The sequence below is a fragment of the Macaca mulatta genome, chromosome 9 (genome assembly GCF_049350105.2).
Source record: "Macaca mulatta isolate MMU2019108-1 chromosome 9, T2T-MMU8v2.0, whole genome shotgun sequence".
NCBI classification, from domain to species: domain Eukaryota; kingdom Metazoa; phylum Chordata; class Mammalia; order Primates; family Cercopithecidae; genus Macaca; species Macaca mulatta.
This window is the reverse complement of record NC_133414.1, coordinates 20,231,656-20,256,470: the sequence shown is the minus strand read 5'-3', so window position 1 is coordinate 20,256,470 and position 24,815 is coordinate 20,231,656. Positions and strand designations below refer to the sequence as shown.

Below are 24,815 nucleotides of genomic sequence, written 5' to 3'. Positions count from 1 at the left end.
GGCGTGGTGGCTCACGCCTGTAATCCCAGCACTATGGGAAGCTGAGGCGGCCAGATCACCTGAGGTCAGGAGTTCGAGACCAACCTGGCCAACATGGAGAAATTCCCGTCTCTAATAAAAATATTTTTAAAAAGCCTGTAATTGGTGCATGCCTGCAATCCCATCTTCTTGGGAGGTTGAGGCACGAGAGTTGCTTGAACCCGGGAAGCAGAGTTTGCAGTGAGAGTTGCAGTGTAATTTTAAATTGAATACAAAAATATCATAATTCAGAAGAGTCAAAGAATATATTAGATGATCCCTATCAAGTATCTTGAGTTATAGAGTGTCATCTGCCAAAATAAGGTGATTAATTTGAAAGAAGCGATAAAATAGCCAATCCCATTTTGGAAGACAAGGATTCATTGTTATTATCGAACTCAAACTACATTTGTTTTGGTGGCAGAGGAATCCTCAAGTATAGCAATATCATCAAGTCTCCAAGTCCTCACAAAAATGTCAGGTCAAAAATCTCAGATGGGAAATTTGAGATGGAAATTCAAATTTGCTGAGGAGTATACATTTGTTTTCTTAGTGGGAAGGGTCTTTTAAACAAAGAAAGGTTTGTTAAATCAAGAATCAGTGTATGAGCCAGGCACAGTGGCTCACGCCTGTAAACCCAGCACTTTGAGAGGTCAAAGCGGGCAGATGGCTTGAGTCCAAAAGTTCAAGACCAGCCTGGGCAACATGGTGGGACTACATCTCCACAAAACGTACAAAAAATTACCCGGGTGTAGTGGTACATGCCTGTGGTCCCAGCTACTCGGGAGGCTGCAGTGGGACGACCACTTAAGCCTGAGAGGCGGAGGTTGCAGTGAGCCAAGATCGCAATTGGCCACCTGCCAGCATGCGAGGTTTTTGTTCAGGATGCTTTTAGCTCACATGAAGTAGAATTCCCCAGGACATGTGAATGTGTTACCTAACTGGCATAAGGGCCTCAAGATGGGAAGGTTATCCTGGATTATCAAGGGAAACCTAGTTAGAAACACAAGGGTCCTTAATATGAGAAAAGCATAGGATGCTCACAATGGGTAGGAGATGTGTTGACAGAAGCCAGATGGTGGAGTGATGTGGGGAAGGGGCCATGAGCCGACAAATGCACACAGCCTCTGAAAGCTGAAAAAGGTGATATGAATTTTCTCCTGAACCTTGAGGAGAAACACAGCCCTGCTGGCACCTCAATTTTAGACTGTTTTAAACCACAAAATTGGTGGTAATTAGTCAAAACCAGTGATTATCTGAGGATGGGGAGTGGAGCAGAAGGGAGGATTACAAAGCAACACTAGGAAACTTTTGGAGTGACGGATATTTTCATTACCCAGATTGTGGTGATGATTTCGCAAATGTATACACATCAAAGCTTTTCGAATTGTACATTTTAACCATGAACAGTTTAATGCATTCATTATACCTACAAAAATACCTACACATACCTACATAAAACATGCTTTAAAAAATAGATATACCAATCTTAAAATCGCTGATTAAAAAATAGGCAGAATGAAATGTTTTGAAGTTTCTGGTGTCTTTCAGAAGAAATCTGAGTGTTCTGTGTGTAGCAGAACTCTTAAGCCTAGGTACCTGAAATTCCTAACCTTCCACTCAAAATTCCTAACTCCATAAATATGAGTAATTTTTCTATGTAGGCAACTTTTATCACATTCCCCAAGAAGTCTGTGAACAAAAACGGTGGGAGTTAAAACCACTACTTTAGAGGAATCTGAAGAATGAACATAGTGAAAATGTTATCCCACTCATTATCAGATCTCAATTCTATTTTATTTTTTACAAGGACACAACTTAGGTAGATGATCCCAATTACATCCCACAATGGAGTACACACCAATCTGGATCACCTTCCCAGGCCAGGGATTCCCGTTCTCTGGTAAATGCACCTTTCACTTGGCCAGCTGTTTAGATCAGAGAGAGGAAATGACCCAATGCTGGCTAATGAATAATTTCCCTGGGGAATATGGAGTTGTAACTAAAAATCTAACAATAACCTGACTTCTTCTTTGCATAAATTTAGGAGGCTACTGGACTTGGGACATTATCTGTCACATGGATCAGGAAACAGACAAATCCAGTCAGATGAAAGAAACAGATGAGTAGGAGAAAAGGTAACTTCCTGCTTGTTCCTAAATGGTCCAGTCTCTAGTCCCCTTCTCTTCTACAAATCCAGTTGTTCCATGGGTTCCGTGAGCCCCCACCACCTCACACCTATAATAAAATTCTCTGCTCTTTGTTGGCATAGGTGGGTTTCTATCATTTGCAAACAAGACTGTTAAAGCAGATTTTATCTTTAAAAGAAAACACTGGATTCACTTTGTATTGGAAAAGTAATTATTTATTATGACAAAAATAAAACTGTTGAATGAAAACAAATGAAAGTTACACTATATTGCACCATGATTGGAAATGAGCCAAAACCTGTCTAAAAGATGAACATTCCAGAGCAAATAGCATCCTTTTACTTGGGTTAAATAGGCATGCAAACAACTCATTATAACATAATTGCAGAAATAAAAATTACAAGTACTGGCAAACTAAACTTAACATATAAAAGCACTTCATAACAGTAATAAAGTATTAAAAACTTTAAAACATGGCATTTAAACAATCCCACCATCAGGAAAACATGCTTTGAACCATTTTCAAGAAGTGATAATGTGAATGCATTAATTTACTTGCTTTAAATTTTTGTTGTTGTTGTTAATGCTTATATATTGGACCAATGGAACACATCTGTTTGGCTGGGGTTCAGATGTGCAGTCTGTGGTGTAAAAGATATTTTTCTTTCCTCTGCACAATACCAGAGGACCCACAGAGCGATCCAATTCCTAATTCTGACCTATTAATACCATCTTCTAGTTGACCAAGCATAGAAACTAAAATATTCTTAGAGCTTTCGCAGAAAGTCTGAAGCTTGAGGAGTAACAACAGTTTGTATTTAAATCTTAAGAAATGCACATAAATATGAACACAGACACTTTAAAGTTGTTTTGCATTCTGAGGCAAGAAATAATAAATATTGAGTACAGGGCCTGCTGCTTCCTCTTTAATGCTCTAAAGCACCAATTTATGCTAAAATAGTAAAGTGTGATTATAATCATTCACTCTGATTAGAATAAACCCAACACCGAGGTTGTAATTGCTGTTAGGTTTTTGTTGTTGTTCTTGTTGTTTTTAACATGCTCTGTGGAATAGATGAACATGGTAAAATCTGTAACTATTCTGTAATTGAAAAAAAAATGACCATTTTATTTCACACTTTCAATGAAATAGCAGTTAAACTTTTTTAAAACCATAAATACAAGTTTTTGTAACTACACTCAACAGTTTACTCCAAGAGAACAAAATAGGGGCTTTCGGAGTCCCTACATTTCCTGATGGAAAATATAAAGATTAAAATGATTATGGTCTCTTGTGAATGGGGCTTACACATGCAAAAAAAGTCACTGATGACTGGGATCAACTGATGGTCATTTGATATCTTACCAACACTGATGGAAATATATTCACAGTACAATAGAATCAATCCAATTTAGGATTTCTCCTTTCCCTTATTTAATTAAACTAATTAAATATTGACCGAGCACTTTCCTATGTGCTTTAATGAAAACCGTATGTGTATCTGATATATATACCATGTTGGCCCAGCTGGTGGTAAACAAGAGTAAAACAAAACAAAATCTCCAAGGAATGCTATCCCTTAGTTATGAATTCTGCATATTTCAAATACAGTTTGGGTGAAGGGGGTTTTTATGGGATGGTACAACATCCCACAAACTTGAGCAAAGCACCTTATGGGTAGAAAAATGAGGTAATTTTTTAATTAAAATTTTACAAGTTGTGCAAGAAAACATATCCATTCTTTTAAAACTTTGTTTTCTATTCCAAAAGCTATACACAGCACATTTTATATTTCTCCATTTCCAGGAGAAAATGTAGATTACTGGTTTAAGAAATGCAAAAGATGCCTTCATGTGACTACAGTTCCAAATTCTAAATCCCTAATCAGTCTTTACTCCTTTGGCCACATTAATAATAATACAGGCCATCTAGCTCTACGGTAAAAAGACTGTATTTTCTAGTAATTTTAAGTACCCTAAATACGGGGAGAGGCAGAAATTCATTGCTTTCATTCACATTTTCTCTTATCTAATATCCTTTTGAAGATTTTTCGACCCCATGGTATTGTCTTGACTTGCAAGTGCTTTGAATTTGTTTTTCGGTATGCTTCTAAACCTCCAAATTAATATTTCTCAAATGTTTCACCAAACTATATACACTTAAAGCTGCCTTTAGGTCTGATGGGCACAATTTTTTTTGTGTGTCTGCTTTAAATTTAAAATGGAATAGTTGAAGATTTTTTTATATTAGTCTTTTTCTATTTATTTTGGTAACCTAAAATTAAAAAAAAAATACTTTTGGGGGGAACCTGGCTTTTGGATTTCACTTTTCACAGTAATAGTGAATCAATAAGGATGAGACACTACTGAAAAACTAACCTTGAATATAAACCACTTTCAGATTTATGTAGACATTTGTAAAAGATTGACAACCTGGCTACTGACCCTACTCTTTCAATATGGAAAGTCACACAGAACTGTAGTTTGGGGTGGCATCAAAAGGCAATAAACTCTGAACAAACTAACCACTTACATTCAATTAGTACAAGCCAGGAAAATAAGGTAAATTCTCTAGAAGAGAATTACTTCCAACACAGGCTGGTTCTCTCTAAGCAGCTTACTATCCTTCTCTTAGCAATATGGCTTGTTTTCTCTTTTGCATTGTCATTAGCTATTCGCTGAATTTAAGTTGAATAGCAGTTACTGATACTTTTTTCCCTACTTGGCTGTATTCATAATCTAAATAAAATAACAGGTGGGAATCAAATAATGGATAAAGATACATTTCATTTCATATTACATGTATTTCCCTACTATTTGGGGGATTTTTAATTTTTAATAGTAGTATATAAGAATTCAGAATTTTAAAACCAAAAGACATTTTAGAGCTGTAGTTTAAGTTCCTCAGTATGAGAAAAACAAAAGGAAAACCGTGGACACGAATTGTCTAAGGTCAACCAGACAACTGAGAAACGGCCAAATTAGAGCTCAAATCCACTTTTTTAGATAGCACAATATTCTACTAGATACAAGACACCATGCTGTATCTTGAAGTCACTTTACCCCGGCAAAATGTAAAATAGCCTTTAGAACTGAATCAAGGTGAAGTTTTTTTGGTTCCAAAGCCATAGACGAACAGTCTGCCTCATAAAATTAGTCTTCAAAGATAAATTCCAATGAAATTTATCCATCTTTAGACATGACACCAGTACATTTTTCTACTGATATGGTTTTACATAGTTAAGGACTAAATAAAAATTGATTATTCAGAACAATTATATTTATAATTTGTCCTAAGAAACTACAAAGATTTTTTTTAAAAAGCTTCTATATTCTTTAAAATTTTCTTTGTGAGCCCCACAACTTTTCAGAGAATATTGTTTACAGCACTGCCTAGCACTGTTTCCATAGTAAAATAGTTATTTTCTGTTTATGCTATAATGAAAGTTAAATTATGCTTAATCAAAATGACTATGGCTATGGGGTGGCACCCACTGAAAATTTTTCAGCAATGAAACTTAAATTTCTTACCTTTCTTCTAATGAATATAGAATAAAAATATTGATACCTTTAAGCATACTAACACAAGAAACTACAAGCAAAAATTACATATTTCATCTTCAGTTTTTAATAGATTATATATATTAATATTCCAGGTTTTAAGGAATTAAGTTACATTAACAATAAAAAATATTCAGTATATTCCCTTATAAAAGGTTCTATTAATTCTAAGAGTTCTCAAATGGGCTTCAGTATGACTGATGGGTTTAAAGATGAAGGACATGACATGCTCAAAATTAAGAAAAATGCTGTATTTGAACTTGCAAGGATAACTGCACACTTTGGTTATAACATACTTAAAAGATTTCTGTTGAAATTTAATTTCCTTTTCAAATTAAAAATAAAAGGTAGAACAGTCTCCTGAAGGTAATGTAGGTGGGTCCCCTGCTTTTCACTTACTCTAAACTGTGCTAGCCAATACATGGAGGTGAAGGGGGATATGAAACACAAATTATTTCATCATTGAAATAATTAGCTGCTAATGTGACTTCCAAAGAACAGGTATAATATAAAACTAAGAATGTATTTCAAAATCTGAATAAAGGCACTAATTACAAATGTACATTTTTCAGACAGTATCTTATAGTTCATTGATTTACAATGAATGGCAGAACCAATGCTCTAGTATTAGATACTTGCTTGGGTTAAAACATTCTCTTGGAGTAAAGAATAATTGGTTTTCACGTTACTGTAACAGGAAAGATTAAGTGAAAACCTAAAAAATACTCTTAAAAAGTCTTACATGAATTTCCTAATCATGAACTTTTCCCAATCAGCACAGTCTACACTGATGCCAATTTCATCTTCAACACATGGCTAACATAAATCACTTCTAATCCAAAACTAACCAAATATTTTTTAAAGGATTTAGAAAATAAATTGTATTTTAAAAATTAAATAGCAAATTTGAGTCTATACTAGTAGTTGGCAAAATACAATCAACTATTAAAAACACTTTTAATATAATGCTGATGTGGCAATATAAAAAATAACCATATAATCTGACAGAAGAAAATTGAGCCAGCCAATCTTACTAGATACAAGAAGGCAGATAATCATTTCATAAGAACAAATACAGGAGTACTAAGTATGCTTTTTCTCAGGACAGACTTAGGGGAATTATCCTCAGTACTTACGGTAAACAACATAACCAAGTAGAAATTCAGGCAAACTGCGCTTAGGTAAATGGCATTTTCTTAATTCCCCCACACCGCACAGACACCACAAAGTATCCATATTGATTTATGTCTGCTTTTTGCTCATGTTCTTGATTATGGGTTATATTAAAAACTAAGTTAAACTAAACTTATCCTCTACTTGATATAGAATCACTAAGAAAAAGGTTTAAAACAAAGTTAACTGCTTTCCAAAGCCCAGAAAGCTTTCCTCTGGCCACTGTTCAGTTCAAGAGTGTGCTACAGCTAAAGATAAATCAGAAAAATGTTACCACATTCGACTAAATTAACTTGACTAAATATAATAAATCAAGAACACCTGAAAAAAGAGCAAAATTTAAATCAACCTACAAAAATATTAAAAATAAAATACCAATTTTGAAAACATATTTTGAGATTACAAACACTGAATCTTTTTCATCAAAATTAAAAAATACTGCAAAAATGAAGTATTATACTCTAAGTATTCATTTTATCCCTTTCATTTCAGCAAAATCACACATTTGAATAAACAGGATCGAAATACAACACTTGTCTTTCCTCTTAAGGAATATACTGTCTAGATTATTGTTCATATTAGACAACTGCCTCAAAAACATTTTAATGCCATCCAATAAACTTTTGATAGATGATTTTTTAATTTATAAGTTGTTAAGAATATTAACTTTGAGTCTCATATTAATATTCTAAAAGCTAGGATTAAATTCAGCAGTTTCTGATACGATTTTAGAACCCAAGGCGTAACTACAAAGATGGCAATTGTTTCAAGTCTATTACATAATACCGTCAAATAAATTCAAGGAAACCCATGTAGTTTTTTTAAGTAATATACTGCTGGTGGTAAAAATGTTATGACAGACACAACTTCAAATTGTAAGAAACAAAATGGACTGTTCATACTTCAGCTTTAGCTACTGCCCAAAGTAGCTGTGATATATCTTGCAAAGAAAAGAGCTAAAATTTCTGTTGATAATAAAGTTGTTTGTAAACTGAGACTAAAATATATTCCAATTGTCTTATTTTTAGTGCTGGTATGCTTTACTAACTTCTGATAGTTTTATATGCATTGAATAATGTGACGTTCTTAAAATATCAGATTTATTCAAGAATATTTAACATCAAAGCTGGGCTTTTCAATAAATATTTTACCTTGGTTAGTTTTTGACCAAATGTTGCAGGCAGAAGAGTGAACTTGATTCCTTTAGAAAAATAAACAGCCTACTTAATTTCCATGCAAATAACAACTTAAATATTATTCCATGACTCGCAGTAATGTGGGGGAAGTTAAAAGGCAAGCACTCATGATGTGGAATCTTCCTTACATATATCTTCTAGGCAGATTTCTTTCTTTGTAGTAAGTTCTGTCCGAAAGATGAATGGTTTATAGAAGGAACAAATATTTAGTGCTGGAGAAGTTTGCAGACAGTACCTGATGGTTTCCATGACTACTCTATCAAACCAGTAATTCTCTGGTTGGGAGGGCGTGGTGGTCAAGAATTGAAAACAATTGGTCATTAAGGTTATAAGAATATTTCAGACGACATCACGCATATGACAAACATTTCTTACAAGGTAGTCACTGAATAATTAGAATAAACAGAAGAATTGTTGCCGAAAACATAGTTACACATTATGTTCATCCAACTCAAGATTAGTGTATTAAAAAAAAAAAAGTTAAGAAAAAACCTTTTATGTTCCAGTTCAGCTGCACTTGATTCAAGTGTTGCTCTCAGAGGTTTGTGTTGTTATAAATTAAACATGCTGCTGCCTTAGCAGCCAAAGGTACTAGGAAAAAATGTTCCTGTCACACAATAAATAGAGCAGTCTCTTTCAAGCAAAAAAGTTATCTCACACCAATCCGGGAGGTCATCCACTCTAGACCTTGGCATAACCTGAACAAAAGATAGAAATATTTTTAAAATTAAAAACTTTATACTTAAAAATTGAAAGGATACTTATTATTTTTAAGTCTTAACCAAAGGCTGGTAGCACAATCATTATTTATATACATCAGTGTCAACATTTAAGCCACACTATAATAAGTTAAATTTTTAAATGGAATGTTTTCTTAAATATTCTTAATCAGTTTGTGGGAAACTGCTTCAGTCTCATCTGGAAGATACAACTTTGCCAGTTTTGCCATGAATATTGCAAATACTCCCCGCCTTTTAAAATTAACTGAGACTTAAACGACTAGGGAAAGTTAACAGGAACTTCACCTTACCCTCCTCAATTCTAAAGAATGGAATACTTACGACTCAGTCTTAAAAGTATGAGTCAAAAAGGCCTACACACAGCTATTACTGCAAGCTATTTCTGATAAATACTAAGAGAAAAACTAAGAAGGTGAGGTTGATTTGTGGATAAGTTCTCTGGTATAAACTGGGTAATACATAAATAATATTGGGTTCTTCTTGGCCTAATACCCACATTTAAATTGTTAGAAATGGAAGAATAGACTATATGGCATTTGTCTCAAATGTTTATTGTCTAGAATTATGCTTCCCAAAAGACCTTCTAATAATAAAGATGTTCTCTTGCAGAAAGCTGACAGCTTAGGTTTAAGTCCTTGCAGAAAATGTGAACTTCCTTTCAAGCTTCCTCTTTAAAAGAAAGGTGACACTACAGTTTTTTTCTCAGTATATGATAAAGGCAACAAAGAACATCAAAAAATTTGGATTATGAAAACTTAATTCAATAGTTTATTGCTTTTTGGTAAAACGTTATATTTACATTAAAGTTTTTAAGTTGCCAGTGATTTTAGAAGAATTATTTCTATGTTGTAAGCCTGAGACACATTATAAAAATCATCTTTAATTAAGAACAAACAAACAGAAAAGGAACAGGACCTAAGAAGAAAACAAGTTGGCCTAAAAAGTTGGAAGAAATCTGAAAGAAGTCCCACCTCCCCTCAGACCGATGAACTTACCCTTCTCCTGTGAGAGCACAGCAAGATTGAATGTGCCATGGATGATCCTTAATTGAACTAAGGGTGAGGTATTTCGAGATTTCAGCTGCTGTCATACACCCTTTCATATCCTGTTTATTTGCAAAGATAAGGACTGCAGCCTTCCGTAAATCCTGCAATCAAGAAAAAGTATTTCTAATATGTGAAATACCACAATTTAAATTTACATTTAACCAGCTGAACAGTTATAATGAAATGCTTCTACTTTAACATAATTGGGCACTAATATTTAATATAATCTCAAATATCTATAATTTCAGTATTCATTCTAACAGATAAATATTAAATAATTATTTTTTATTTTTGAGTCAAATCGGACAAACTGAAAAAAAAATACATTTGAATTTTAAATACTGACTCAAAACTACATAAGTAATATTCTAATAGGTAAATATGGTAGTACGTTGCCAAACACTAGAGTTTCTCCAAAACTTAAAAGTAGAGTACTGGTGGTAGGAGCTGGGCAATACTTCTTACTTACTAGTCTTTGTATAACATAAGCCCATTGGTTAATATTCACTTCAGTATTGTTTATACTATGAAAACATTAGAAGAATAGATTGACTGTGATATATTCATACTGTGGAAAACTATACAGTTGTTAAAAGGAATGAACTAAAGCAGTACATATTAACATGGATAAATCAGAATGTATTATCATGGATAAGTCACAATGTTGTACAAAAACAGCAAGATTCAGAAAGATATATATTATATAGTATTAGTTTTAAAAACATGGAATACAGGCCAGGCACAGTGGCTCACACTTGTAATCCCAGGACTTCGGGAGGCTGAGGCAGGTGGATCACGAGGTCAGGAATTCAGGACCAGCCTGGCCAAGATGGTGAAACCCCATCTCTACTAAAAATACAAAAATTATCCGGGAGTAGTGGCGGGCACCTGTAATCCCAGCTACTCAGGAGGCTGAGGCAGAGAACTGCTTGAACCGGGAGGCAGAGGTTGCAGTGAGCCAAGATCGCGCCATTGTACTCCAGCCTGGGTGACAGAGCAAGACTCTGTCTTAAAAAAAACAAAAAACGAAAAACAAAACAAAAAAACATGGAATACAATACTCTGTATAACTTCAAGACATAAAAATGTAGTAAAAGTATAAAAACATGCATAAGAATACCAATCACTACTTTTAGGATAGTAGATACCTCTGAAAGAGAAGGGAGGAAAATCAGATTGGCAAGGTATCTTAAGATATTTCATATCTTATGTTGATATGGTACATGAATGTGTTTTACTAAGTTTTCTTAAATATCTGAAATACTTAGAATTGAATTAAGTGATCTTGAGTTATTCATTAAAAAACTTTCAGTTACTATAAACTTTTGGGGAAAAGACCCTCAAGTTTTCCTTTTGTTTATCTCATTTATCAGACTTTTAAAGGCATGCTTAAGTAACTTTAGGTTTGAACATTTTTTGTAATAACAGTAGTAATCTACAATTAATGTGTTAGAGTTTTTTAAGTTTGAAAAAATAATGAGCATTCTTTTTTACCTCAAAACTTTCATCAGTTTTGTATGTAAAGTTGTGTTAATAATAAAATAGCCAACATCATATCACACTAATCTTTGCAAAAAAGCAAAGGCAATGTACAGATACTTTACTACATTGTTTTTTAAAGATTTACTTTAAAAATTTACCTCATGAGCCAACATTCTGTATAATTCTTCTTTTGTAATAGCTAGTCGTTCCCTGTCAATGCTATCAACAACAAGAATGATGAACTAGAAGAAAATTAAAAGGAAAGACAGAAAATTGAATGGGATGCTGAAAAGTTTTCTGTAAAACCACTCAAGTAATCTAAGTACTTTTCTACACAGCATCATCATTACTATAAAACATTTACTGCTTTTTCATCATAAACAGCTTTTACAATACTGAATCACATCAAGTAGTAAAATCCAAATGTTAACGATAAGAAAATAACTCAAAACTTCAACAAATAAAAACTGTGCCCAACTTGATTTTTTTAAAGTGATGCCTGAATACATAATACTATGATTTGTTTTCAAATGCTGGTAGTAAAAAGTAATTTTTTAAAAGAAACATATTAATTTCAGTAATATTTTCCACTAAAACTTCAAAGTACTCCATTACGTTCATATAAACAGTCAATAATCACTTACTTCTATGTACCACAATCTCCTAACTCTTAGAAAGAAAAGCTAGTTTGAAAGAAAAAGATAAATGCATCTTAAAAATAAGACAATTTTATAAAACAATATCAACTACAAATGCTCAAGATTGAAACATAGATACTTAGGCATTAATATACTGGAGATGCAGGGGAAATTAAAGGCAAGAAGCCAGAAAAAAGAGGAGAAATCTGTCGGTAAAGCTATACATGAAAAAAGGTAGGTCTTGCATATTAAAAAGTAAGAAGATATAGGCCAGGCATGGTGGCTCACACACATGTAATCCCAGCACTCTGGGAGGTGAGGTGGTATGATCGCTTGAGCCCAGGAGTTTGAGACCACCTTGGGCAACATAGTGAGACCCTGTCTCTCTACAGAAAATTAAAAATAAAAATTAGCCATGCATGTAGTCCCGCCTACTTGGGAGGCTAAGGTGGGAGGACTGCTTTGAGCCTAGGAAGTTGAGGCTGTACTGAGAATCATGCAACTGCACTCCAGCCTGGGTGACAGAGAGGCCCTAACTCATTTTAAAAAAATGTGGAGGGGTGGGTGAGGAGAAGGAGGAGATGGAGGAGACGATGCAACGAAAAAGGGCCCTTAAACCGAACACTTTATACAGAATAAAAAGTTAAGAAATGAGATGAAATGATGCTATTACAGCAGGAGATAAGATGCAAAAAAAACAGACATGAAGGGTAGAATTAGATTACAGAGATGACTTTAAAATTAGGGAAACAGGCTAGGCGCAGTGGCTCATGCCTGTAATCCCAGCACTTTGTGAGGCCAAGGTGCAGGGATCACTTGAGGACAGTTCAAGACCAACCAGGCCAACATGGTAAAACCCTGTCTCTATTAAAAATACAAAAATTAGCCAGGTATGGTGGTGTGTACCTGTAGTCCCAGTTACTCGGGAGGCTGAGGCAGGAGAATCCTTTGAACCTGGGAGGCGGAGGTTACAGTGAGCTGAGATCGAGCCACTGCTCTCCAGCCTGGGGGACAGAGTGAGACTCTGTCTCAAAAAAATAAATAAATAAAAAATAAAAATAAATAAAATTAAGGGAACAGACAACTAATCTGAATATAAACTGAGTTGGGCTTACAAGGGAATAAATGGAAAGAATGTCACATGGCAAAGGAGGAATCGACAGAATACGGGGATGCAACTGTGAGTTAATGAGAGGAAGGTGTCAGGAATTACTTAATACCTGTAACTTCTTGTAATATAGTGGACATACTGCAGCTTTTAGGGGACTCTTCCACATGAAGAATTTTCAAAAAGCAAACTGACATGGGCCACTGTTCTTTGTAGTAATTTTGATATTCTTGTAGAGATCACTTATTAAAAGAACATTTCATGCAAATGGCATCAGTAATGGGTATCTCTTTCTGGACCCATGCTAAGTCCTCCAGAGTTTCAGTCATTTCAAGAACTACCCTTTTGAAACACTTTAAGTACATATGGATTCACTAGGATCAACTTTGACCTATTCATTAATGATAACTGTCCTTTTCACAGCTGGAGTTAACTGTGAGCTTTGAACTACTAACAGCTCTGATGTTTAAATTAATCATATGCTACAATGTCGTTTGTCCCTTACTTACTTTTTTTTTTTTTTGGAGAGCCAGCGAGACTCTGTCACCCAGGATGGAGTGCAGTGGTGCTATCTCAGCTCACTGCCACCTCTGCCTCCCAGGTTCAAGCTATTCTCATGCCTCATCCTCTCGAGTAGCTGGGACTACAGGCACATGCCACCATGCCTGGCTAAGTTTTCTGTTTTTAGTAGAGATGGGGTTTTGCCATGTTGGCCATGCTGGTCTTGAACTCCTGGCCTCAAGCAATCTGCCCACCTTGGCCTCCCAATGTGCTGAGATCACAGGAGTGTGCCACTGCAGCTGGCCCTTCCCTTACTTTCTAACTTATTCTAGTTTCAGAACATTATTTTACTGTATAAACATGTAAGCTACCCTTTAACGACACTATTTGCTTACCAACATCTTCTGCATACCCAATAAAATAATTAAGTGCTACCACAAATTCTGAGTATCTATGATATGCCATCTTCGTTTACTACTAACATATTGCATTGGAATATATACACATATACACATATGCTATTATAATATAAATCTAGAACAATACATGTTTTTTATTTAAAAAGGCAACTTTGTTCACCAAAAATTCTTCATATTACATCCTTTTCTACCTCCTCCTTTCCAACTCCTTTTTTTTTGAGACAGAGTCTTGTTTTGTCACCCAGGCTGGAGTGCAGTGGTGCCACCTCAGCTCACTGCAAACTCTGCCTCCCAGATTCAAGTGATTCTCCTGCCTCAGCCTCCTGAGTAGCTCAGACTACAAGTGCACCCCACCACGCCTGGCTAATTTTTTATATTTTTAGTAGAGACGGGGTTTCACTTGTGTTAGCCAGGATGGCCTCGATCTCCTGACCTCATAATCCGCCTGCCTCGGCCTCCCAGAGTGCTGGGATTACAGGACTGAGCCACCGCGCCCGGTCCAACTCCAATTTTTAAAAGGTCTCGGCCAGGCACAGTGGCTCACACCTGTAATCCTAGCACTTTGGGAGGCTGACGTGGGCGGATCATGAGGTCAGGAGATCGAGACCAACCTGGGTAACACAGGTGAAACCCCACCTCTACTAAAAACACAAAAAATTAGCCAGGCATGGTGGCGGGCACCTGTAGTCCCAGCTACTCGGGAGGCTGAGGCAGGAGAATGGTGTGAACCTGGGAGGCGGAGCTTGCAGTGAGCCAAGATCGTGCCATTGCACTCCAGGCTAGGTGGCAAAGTGAGACTCCGTCTCAAAAAAAAAAAAAGGTCTCATTTTAGAAAAAATAATTGGTTAGGTGTACATCTTTGCAAAGAACAATTAAATGGATGCAATTGTGAACTCATACTCTCAAGGATAAATCTCTCTAAACTATACTGAATGGTCTTAAAAAAATATCTGCCTCTAAGAAGAAATAAAAGCAGAAATAAAATATGAATATATCCAGGTTTGTTCCCCAAGTTAGCTCTGAACTCATAAGCGGCAGAGAACTTTGAGAGATGATTTGCAAATCCACTTTTTTTAACTAAAAAAAAAAAAAAAACTACCAACATTTTTAATGTTCATGTTATGAAAAATTTTTAAATTAATAAAATACTTCATTCCTCTCCCGGTCAGGGTCTCTTAGAAAGTTGTGAGATGATGGGGAAAGCTATATAATTTCTCCATGTGTCAGATCTCTCCAACCCTGGAGACATTAAAATCTTGTGAAGATGAACAGAGAAAGCCTGGCCAAACAGTAAGCACTCAACTAACAATAGCTCCAAACAGTCTTTCTATTCGCCTTTTCTTTTATTTGAAAACCCAAATTCTTAAGTCTCATTTATGAAATTTTTTTTTTTTTTTTATAAAACAGAAACCCAAATTCCTTACAAAAAAGGATCTTATTAAAAGGCAACTGTCAGGACGGCTGCGGTGGCTCAAGCCTGTAATCCCAGCACTTTGGGAGGCCAAAGAGGTCAGATCACGAGATCAGGAGTTCAAGACCATTCTGACCAATATGGTGAAACCCCATCTCTACTAAAAATACAAAAATTAGCTGGGAGTGGTGGCACGCCCCCTTGTAATTCCAGCTACTTGGGAGGCTGAAGCAGGAGAATCACTTGAACCCAGCAGGCGGAGACTGCAGTAAGCCAAGATCGCGCCACTGCACTCCAGCCTAGCGACTGAGCAAGACTCCTTCTCAACAACAACAACAAAAAAGGCAACTGTCAATACACCCAGGTCCAGCCTATCTACTTTCTAGGTTTACTCTTCGGACCTTTTGATTAAAATTCAAAATTTATCTTAGCATACCTCTGTGTTTGAGTAATATGTGTTCCAGGATGATCGCAGAGACTCCTGACCACCAATATCCCACATAAGAAAATGAGTGTTCTTCACAACTATTTCTTCAACATTGCTTCCTATGGTTGGAGAAGTATGAACCACTTCATTCATTAAGCTGTTGAAAGATACCATAAAAGCTCTTGTAAATCTTGAGAATCTGAAGCAACTTTTATCTCTGTATTTTTAAGATCAATGAACCTTCTGCACCAATGATGATAATCGTTAGCATGAAAATGAGAAACCTGGAGAACATTTGTGCAAATAAACATCTAGACAACAACTCCAGAAGAAAGACTTGCTTTATTTATTTATTTATTTATTTATTTATTTATTTTAAATGGGAGGAATTGCAAGCTTGATGGAAAAGAAAGGAAACAGTGTGGTGTGAATTTGCATTTCTGTGGCCAAAAATTCCAATACTACCATGCCCTGTTATCGGTGAAATAAGACCCAATGTCCCATCCCATCCTGAAAAGCAAGTTTCTAGGCGACTGTGACACCAATACTTGCAAAAGAGAAAATATTGGATAGTAGGCTATCCGTAATTTTGAAGACTGTCTAAATTGAGACTTAGCCACAACAATTAGTTCAGGCTTTTTAATCTAAAGTAGTCCTAAAAAGACGACGATGGGCAAGTGAAAATTTAAATTAACTATAAACATATTTAGAAGGCCAGGTGTGGTGGCTCACGCCTATAATTCTAGCACTTTGGGTGGATCACTTGAGGTCAAGAATTTGAGACCATCCTGACCAACATGGTGAAACCGTCTTCACTAAAAATACAAAAATTTGCAGGGTGTGGTGGCGGATGCCTGTAATCCCAGCTACTCAGGAAGCTGAGGCAGGAGAACCGCTTGAACCTGGGAGGTGGATGTTGCAGTGAGTGGAGATCACGCCATTGCACTCCAGCCTCAGCAACAGAGCAAAACTAGGTCTCAAATATGTGTGTGCGCGTGTGTGTGTATATATATGTGTGTGCGCGCACACACACACAGACACACATATACATATATTTAGAATACTGATGCTCATACCTCTTGTATTATCATAATCATTGGTAAAGCTACATTAATCAATTAATTCAACAAATATGCCCTTGTTGGTAACACGTCAGTCCTGTGTTGGAGGAGGCTTGCAATTCTCTCTTGCATTTTATGTATATTTTTGAAGCCATGTGTAAAATTATTTCAACAAAGATGACAGGTTTCTGAAATGTTTATATGTGATGTTTAAAAGCTAATTCATATTTAAACACATAATCACCAATGAATGAAAATGTTTTCAATAGAAATAAGTAGTTACGCAACTCTGAAACAACAAACTTTAAGTCAGTAGCTTTTTAGCAAAGTAGTTGAAAAATGTGTTAATTGCTGGCTAATGAAGTACTTCTGGCGAGCTGAAGTAGGTCTTCAGCTAAAGGGCTGTCTTCTAATGCAAGATGAGTGGGAAGGGGTACACAATGGTGCAAAGAATTGTAGAACTATTTTGTTAAAGTGATTGGTAGAACCATTTCTATTGCTTAATAAGGATCATTTCATTGGCACTGAAAGGATAATGGAAGGTACTCTGACAAGCGGAATGATGAGCTGTGAAAATGTCCTAAGGTATTAATAGATTTCTCTGAAAGTCTCAAGGCTTTCCCTCTTGCAAGCTACTACAGCAATATTTTCAGCAGTGATCACATTTCTTTTGACTTGACAAGTCTGGCTATGTTAAAAAATTCCAAAGCTATTAGTCAGGAGGGTAGCAATGGCTTTCTAGAGCTATCAATTTATTTACATAAACCCAAGTGTGGGTAGAACTAAGTGAAATCCACTCTATCACCTCATCCCAGCACTTTAATATGCGCTTTATTTATTTTAGTTTAACATTAATTTCTTTCAAGGCCAGAAAACAGTAAGTGTTTGTGAAGGGTTTAGCAAATATTTATTTCACTCACTTTTCTATAGATTGTGTTTGGTAAAATTAAAAACAAAACCAGATGAGTTAATCGGTACAGCACACCAACATGGCACATGTATACATATGTAACAAATCTGCACGTTGTGCACATGTACCCTAGAACTTAAAAGTATAATAATAATTTTAAAAAATTAAAAAAAAACAAAAAATACATATTTAAGTTTTTCCATCACTATTATAATGCATCTCTTATTAATTATAAACACATTAGTTTCAATAACTAGTGAAAACTGTTTAATAAACACCCATACTTACAATTGGTAAAGAATGGTGGTTTTCCCTGCATTATCCAGTCCCACTATAATTACTTTGTGTTCTATAAAAAGAAAGCAAACCATAAACATTTAACATTACTGCAATTACATGCGTTCAACAATGATTATTAGTTAGCTCATTAAGGAGAATCATTCACTGAGTATCTATTACTAGACTGTTAAAATACAGAAAGAAATGTTATGATGTTAAGGCTACCCAGGTTAAGTAACACAATCAATTATCATTGATTCTCTGTCTAGTTCTCTTGTAAAAGAATGTGGGAGATGGGTAAGCAGGAAACACCAGCAAAGTTGGTCACTTATATTGCATCTAGGGGAGAGGAGATCCAAATATTAATCTAGGCAAAAATTAAAACCTAAAATGTAAGTTTTCTAAAAAGCCTGTTTTACAGAACTTTTTAGCTCTGTAGCAATCAAGTTAGCTTTTTATCAAAATGTTTTCATATCTGTAAGTTTTCCCACCTATGGATACCAGGATCTGTTTCTTCCTCTCACTTAAAAATCCCATGTGAGCTTAAAATGAAAATGTTTCACCTGTCACAAAGACAAACGTATACTCTCAAGTTTGTATGCAATTGCTCATTGTTTAACAATTTTTCAATCGGCTTCTACAGTTCTTTCAAGCAGATTCTGTTTCTGCTCTTTGTACAACAAAAATCTCTTCATTTCTTTCCTTCTTTGGGTGCCATGCACTACATATTCATCTCTTTTAATAAGTGGTTGCTAAAGTTCATCTTATTATTCTGTTAAGCGGTACATATTCTGCAATGTCCTTTGAATACAGAAAACACCCCAGATACCATCTTTCCTAGATTTTAACTTATGCCAAATACACTAAAGATCCCCTTCTCCAAGGCAGAAGAATGCTCTAAAAGTTACAAGTTAACATCAAAGGGATAAGTAGGGAAGTTGCCACAGAATCACAACAGTTGATTTAAAGGCAACGACTGGGCACATCTCATAACAGAACCCCACTCTTCTTGATGACCTCTGGTGAATGTCAACATTCTGGTCATACAATCAACTATCAGCTCATATTCCTAAAGTTGTAAAACTTTATCAGCTAAAAAAAGAGGGACCAAGAAAAGTTAAGTTCTTGAGACGTGCAGGTCTTCTAATGACCTACACACTCTAGGTACAGCCTATAACAGTGCAGGATAAACAGACATGGTCCTCTAGAAGGGCTATTTTCACTATGGTAGAAGCTGCTTTGTAAAACAAAACAAAACTTGCCTGCTTAGTATAACCCACTATAATTCTCCTTATTTATTTATTTATTTATTTGAGACAGGGTCTTGCTTTGTTGTCCAGGTGGGAGTGCAGTGGCATGATCAAGGCTCACTGCAGCCTCGACCTCCCAGGCTCAAGTGATCCGCCTACCTGAACCTCCTGAGTAGCTAGGACCACAGGTGCACGCCACCATGCCTGGCTACATATTCTCTAATTTCTAATGAAGCCAATCTTTTAAGTATTACCCTGTTTGTTATCCCTTAAAGTACGAGAACTTGTATCAGTGAAGGAACAAATGGACTGCCTGGCACTGAGCATTCTACATTTTGGTGACAGCTAGAAGCTCCACCTACCAAGCATCTAGAGAAAACAACATGCCTGCAGTGGTGAGAAGGAAGCCACTAGTTTAAAGATAAGCAAAACTTGAAGGCAGATAATTCCACTGGGAGAAAGGAATGGAGGGATAGTACCAGATGGCTCCTTGTTGAAGCAACTCAAGTGAATACCCAGGTCATTTTCAAACAATCCTGCTCCTTGCTTCACATTTTGCATTGTGATGCTTCACACCATACTGAAGGCCCATGATGGTAAAACTCACCAATTATGCATCACTTTGAAAGGCAGGTCCCAATGTGAAGTAATTTTAGGTTAAGACACTACTGTTACTATCAGTTATAGTAAATCAGAATGTTTTAGGCCAGGCACAATGGCTCGCACCTGTAATTCCAACACTTTGGGAGGCTAAGGAGAAGTGATCAGTTGAATCTAGGAGTTTGAGACCACATTGGGCAATACAGTAAGACCCCATCTCTTTAAAAAAAAAAAAAAAAAAAAAAAGCCAGGTTGGGCATGGTGGCTCACATCTGTAATCCCAGCACTTTGGGAGGCCGAGGTGGGCGGATCACAAGGTCAGGAGTTTTACACCAAGCTGGCCAATATGGTGAAACCCTGTTTCTACTAAAAATACAAAAATTAGCCAGGTGTGGTGGCAGGTGCCTATAGTCCCAGCTACTCGGGAGGCTGAGGCAGGAGAATCACTTGAACCCAGGAGGTGGAGGTGGCAGTGAGCCAAGATCGTGCCACTGCACTCCAGCCTGGTGACAGAGCAAGACTCCATCTCAAAAAAAAAAAAAAAAAAAAAGAATAGTCTGGAAGACAGGATGCAGATAGATGATAAGTTTAAGTTTGGTGTGACTGAAACTGGGTTAAAGTCCAGCGTTAAGGCAGAAAAAGCTAAAGGAAGAAATGTGAGCCACAAGATTTGAGATCTGAGCAGTCAGAAGTAAAGGACAACAATCATACACAGTTGGCAACTAGTATTCAAAATAACATGAAATTCATGGATTTGAAAGAAATGATTAAATTATGAAATTAAGATGTTACTGTTACATAGTTCTGAAAATGAACTACAATTAAAACTGTATTTCATTTGTTCTTAATTCTGGGTAACACTAGAAATAACTGGCCGGGTGCAGTGCCTCACGCCTGTAATTCCAGCACTTTGGGAGGCCGAGGTGAGCAGATCACCTGAGGTCAGCAGTTCGAGGCCAGTCTGGCCAACATGGCGAAACCCGTCTGTACTAAAAATACCAAAATTAGCCAGGCATGGTGGCAGGTCCCTGTAATTCTACCTACTCCAAAGGCTGAGGCAGGAGAATTGCTTGAACTCGGGAGTCAGAGGTGGCAGTGAGCCGAGATCATACCATTGTACTCCAGCCTGGGTGACAGAGTGAGGCTCCATCTCAAAAATAAATAAATAAATAAACAAAATTTAAAGACATAACTAGGCCAGGAATAGTGGCTCATGTCTGTAATCCCAGCACTTTGGGAGGCCAAGGCAGGCGGATTACCCGAGGTCAGGAGTTCAAGACCAGCCTGAAAAACATGGTGAAACCCCATCTCCACTAAAAATACAAAAATTAGCCGGAGTGGGGGCGTGCGCCTGTAATCCCAACTACTCAGGAGGCTGAGGCAGGAGAATTGCTTGAACCCGGGAGGTGGAGGTTGCAGTGGGCCAAAATGGCACCACTTAACTCCAGCCTGGGCGACAGAGCGAGACTCCATCTCATTTAAAAACAAACAAGTAACAAAAAAAGAAATAACTGATGACAGGTTTGTACAGTCATAACACTGAGAGAAAAAGACTATGCCTACGAAAGTTCAAAAGAAATTTAAAAAACAATGCAAAACTTTAGAGATGAGCTATCATACACACATATGTATTTCATAGAACTACACTGATACATAAAATGTTTGCAAAGATAATCAGATTTTGAAATTATTTCCTTGAATAATAACTTTCGAAGTAAACAGTCTTCTAGTTTAAACAAGACAATATTGCAGGAATTAATGTACTTTTAGATTGCTTTACTTAGACAACATATGCTTTAGTATACTTATTCACAGAAAGGTATCTAATTTATAAGATGCATGAGACTCTAAAATGCTACAGAAAAAAAAAAGATGAGAATGTGGAAATATTGGAAGAAAGACAAGGGAAAGGAGTACATAAAGTAAGATCAGTAGTTCACTGGCTGCACATTCGATTTACCTTGGCACTGATGCCCAGGCCACCTCACCCCATTCTGATTCAGTTGGTGTGAGGTGGGGCTTTCAGCCTGTTATTCTAATACATCTAATTCCACTGAAATAGGTATATATAGTGACAAAAATGGAAAATGCTGAGATTGGTAGTTAAATTTGTTGACTCAGAAAACAAAAATACAGGCTAAGAGATATCTGTGGATTAAACTCTTCAATGAGTCCCATTCCTTGCTCTAGATAGTTTAATGTCCTAGTCAACACTGGAGGCCCTCTGTGATAAGGTTCTCCTGGCTGTCTTTCCAATTTCATCTCCTCTTCACTCCTCGCAAGCAAACTAACACACAGCCAAGCTCAACTATTTTCAGCTTCCCTAAAAGTACCAAACTAGCTCATTCCTCTCCCTTTTGCATATTAGTCCTTCTGCCTAGAATAACATGTCCCTTCTACTCGGTCTGTCTAGCATGCCACCCAAATTCCTAGTCATCTTTACATTACAGTCCAAGTATACCTTATGCTGCAGCCAACGTTATATTTTTACACATATCTGTTAAATAATTTACCACACTGCATTTTTTTTCATGTTTGTCTCGTTTATTGATGTTTGAGTACTTTGCCAGGAAGTAAGACATCTTTCTTCTTTAATTTTGTATCTCCTATGTTAAACTCTGAAGATTGGCCTATGGCTGTATGAATAAGAACAAAATAACAGAATAACCACTGGTTCTAAATTTTCCAACAGGAAAGTTAGAGGAAAAGAAAAATTCTAAGTAGAAATGGAGATTTAGGAGGCCTGAACAATTATGTGATTATAAAGGGAGCCATTGAATGTCTTTCATCATCTTCTAAATTTTCACCTTATATCTTTTATTCCCTCTAGTCTGAGTAAGGACGCCTCCAACGAAAAATCAGCGCAGCCATGTAACAGAAAGGGCGAAAGGAAAATGGGAAAGGATATACAGGGAAAACCAACGACTTTGATAATGTTTCAATTCTCCAGCTCAGGGGAAAGAGAAAACTGGTGACTTTTGTATTAATCTTTATACCTTTAAGCACGTCTTAAAATGCTGCTTTACAGCCGGCCGCGGTGGCTCACACCTGTAATTCCAGCACTTTGGGAGGTCGAGGCCGGTAAATCACCTGAGGTCAGAAGTTCGAGACCAGCCTGGCCTACATGGCGAAACCCCGTCTCTACTAAAGATACAAAAATAGGCCGGGCGTGGTAGCGGGCGCCTGTAATCCCAGTTTCTTGGGAGGCTGAGGCATGAGAATCGCTTGAATCCAGGATGCAGAGGTTGCAGTGAGCTGAGATCGCACCACTGCACTGAAGACTGGGCGACAGAGAGAGACTTTGTCTCAAAAAATAAATAAATAAATAAAAATATGTTAAATGTATGGATAATACCCACTAAGTGTGAAGCTCTGCTCACTTTGAAATCATTTGATAAGTAATACTATCTCTGGTTACTGGATACAGGCAAATACATATACACATGTGGGTGCCTGAATCTATATTTATAACCTTGAAAAAGACTATTTTAGTGTTCTTATCAATCTACAGAACAAGTCAACTAAAGCCATTCCATTACCTCCACAACTTCTTAAATCCAGAAAAAGATTAGATACCTACATTAGCAGTAACAAATTGGTACCAACATATAAAGAAATAAAACTGGCTTCTTAATTATGTCCGGCTCTTAAATGTAAAATGAAACGAGTTGATTTTCAAAATTGGTTTCGATTACTAAGGAACCATTCTGTTTAAAGGACGCCTAAAACTTCTTATCGTCGGCCCCTTTTTTGGTCTGGGTTTTTCTCTCTTCAAAAGTCATCACATCTCATTCTGACTCAGAACAGGTTTTGCAACTTCTCGGCCCTTTGGACCTGCCACTTCCAGGTGTCTCATTACCTGTTCTAGACTAATTACGGACACGTAACGTCTTACACAAAACAGAAAAGCATTTAGTTTATGAATGCCTTAAAAAAAAAAAAGTTTAGAATGAAGATGCTGGAAAACTCGTGTATCTAAATAGGACAACTCACTCCCAAGTCCTAGAAGAAAGGGGAAGAAATCAGAGTGAAAGTGCACTGGCTTACGGCTCAAAGGGCAGGGCGGGAAAACAAAGCACCAACAGTATTTTTTAAAAAAAGTTATAGGTTTCTGGCCGGACACTTATCCTGGAGCTACACATAGATACAAGTACGCTTCAATAACGACGGGAAAGGCCCTCCATACGCCTCCGGGCATCATTAGCTGTATCCCGCTTTACTTCGCCAATATCCAAACAGTCTCAGTTTGGATTCTGGGACACCAAATGCCTTCTCTTCTGCCTCCCGGCTTCTCCCACACGTCAGGTCTCTCTTGTACGTCCTCCAGGTCTAAAACACAGAGTTTCTGCCCGCCCCCTGGCCTAAGTCCCTTCCTCCTCCGCTTCTCCGAACGCTCCGTCCCCTGCCTCCGGTGTCCCCATCGGCGGCCGGACCCTCCGCCTCGGATTCGAGCCGCCGCGCAGCTCCATCCTTCTCACCTTGGTTACAGAAGAGGCTCCACAGTTTGGCGAAGATCAGCCCCATCATGAGCACCGGGGCGGGCCGCGGGGTCCCTTGGCAGCAGGTGCCGCTGCGCCGGGCCCCCCACCGCGGCGCGGGCTGCGGGGAGCCGAGGAGAACCCGCCTGAGATCGCGCAGCTAGGGCACTGCTAGGCCGAGAAGCCTCGACCTGACCCGTCAAAAAGCGCCGCGACGAGTCCCCACCGGATAGCCCTTTGTTTCGAGCCCACTGAGCCCAACGCCGACCCGTAGTCCCCTCGGTCTGAACCCACCTACCCACCACAGCCTCTCTCAACCCCAAGCCCCGCCTCCACCCCGCCTCCCCTCCCGATCCCAGGACCACCC

The 24,815-nt window shown here is 37.3% G+C and overlaps 1 protein-coding gene across 1 annotated transcript; it reads right to left on the bottom strand.

The window, feature by feature from the left end:
* Positions 1-5,865: 5,865 nt before the first annotated feature.
* ARL5B (ADP ribosylation factor like GTPase 5B) lies at positions 5,866-24,747 on the bottom strand. Its single transcript, NM_001193479.2, is given in 6 exon segments — positions 5,866-8,796; positions 9,834-9,985; positions 11,525-11,608; positions 15,880-16,027; positions 18,130-18,190; positions 24,449-24,747. Coding segments are annotated over 6 exon segments (543 nt in total). The 5' UTR covers positions 24,498-24,747; the 3' UTR covers positions 5,866-8,747.
* Positions 24,748-24,815: the final 68 nt, after the last annotated feature.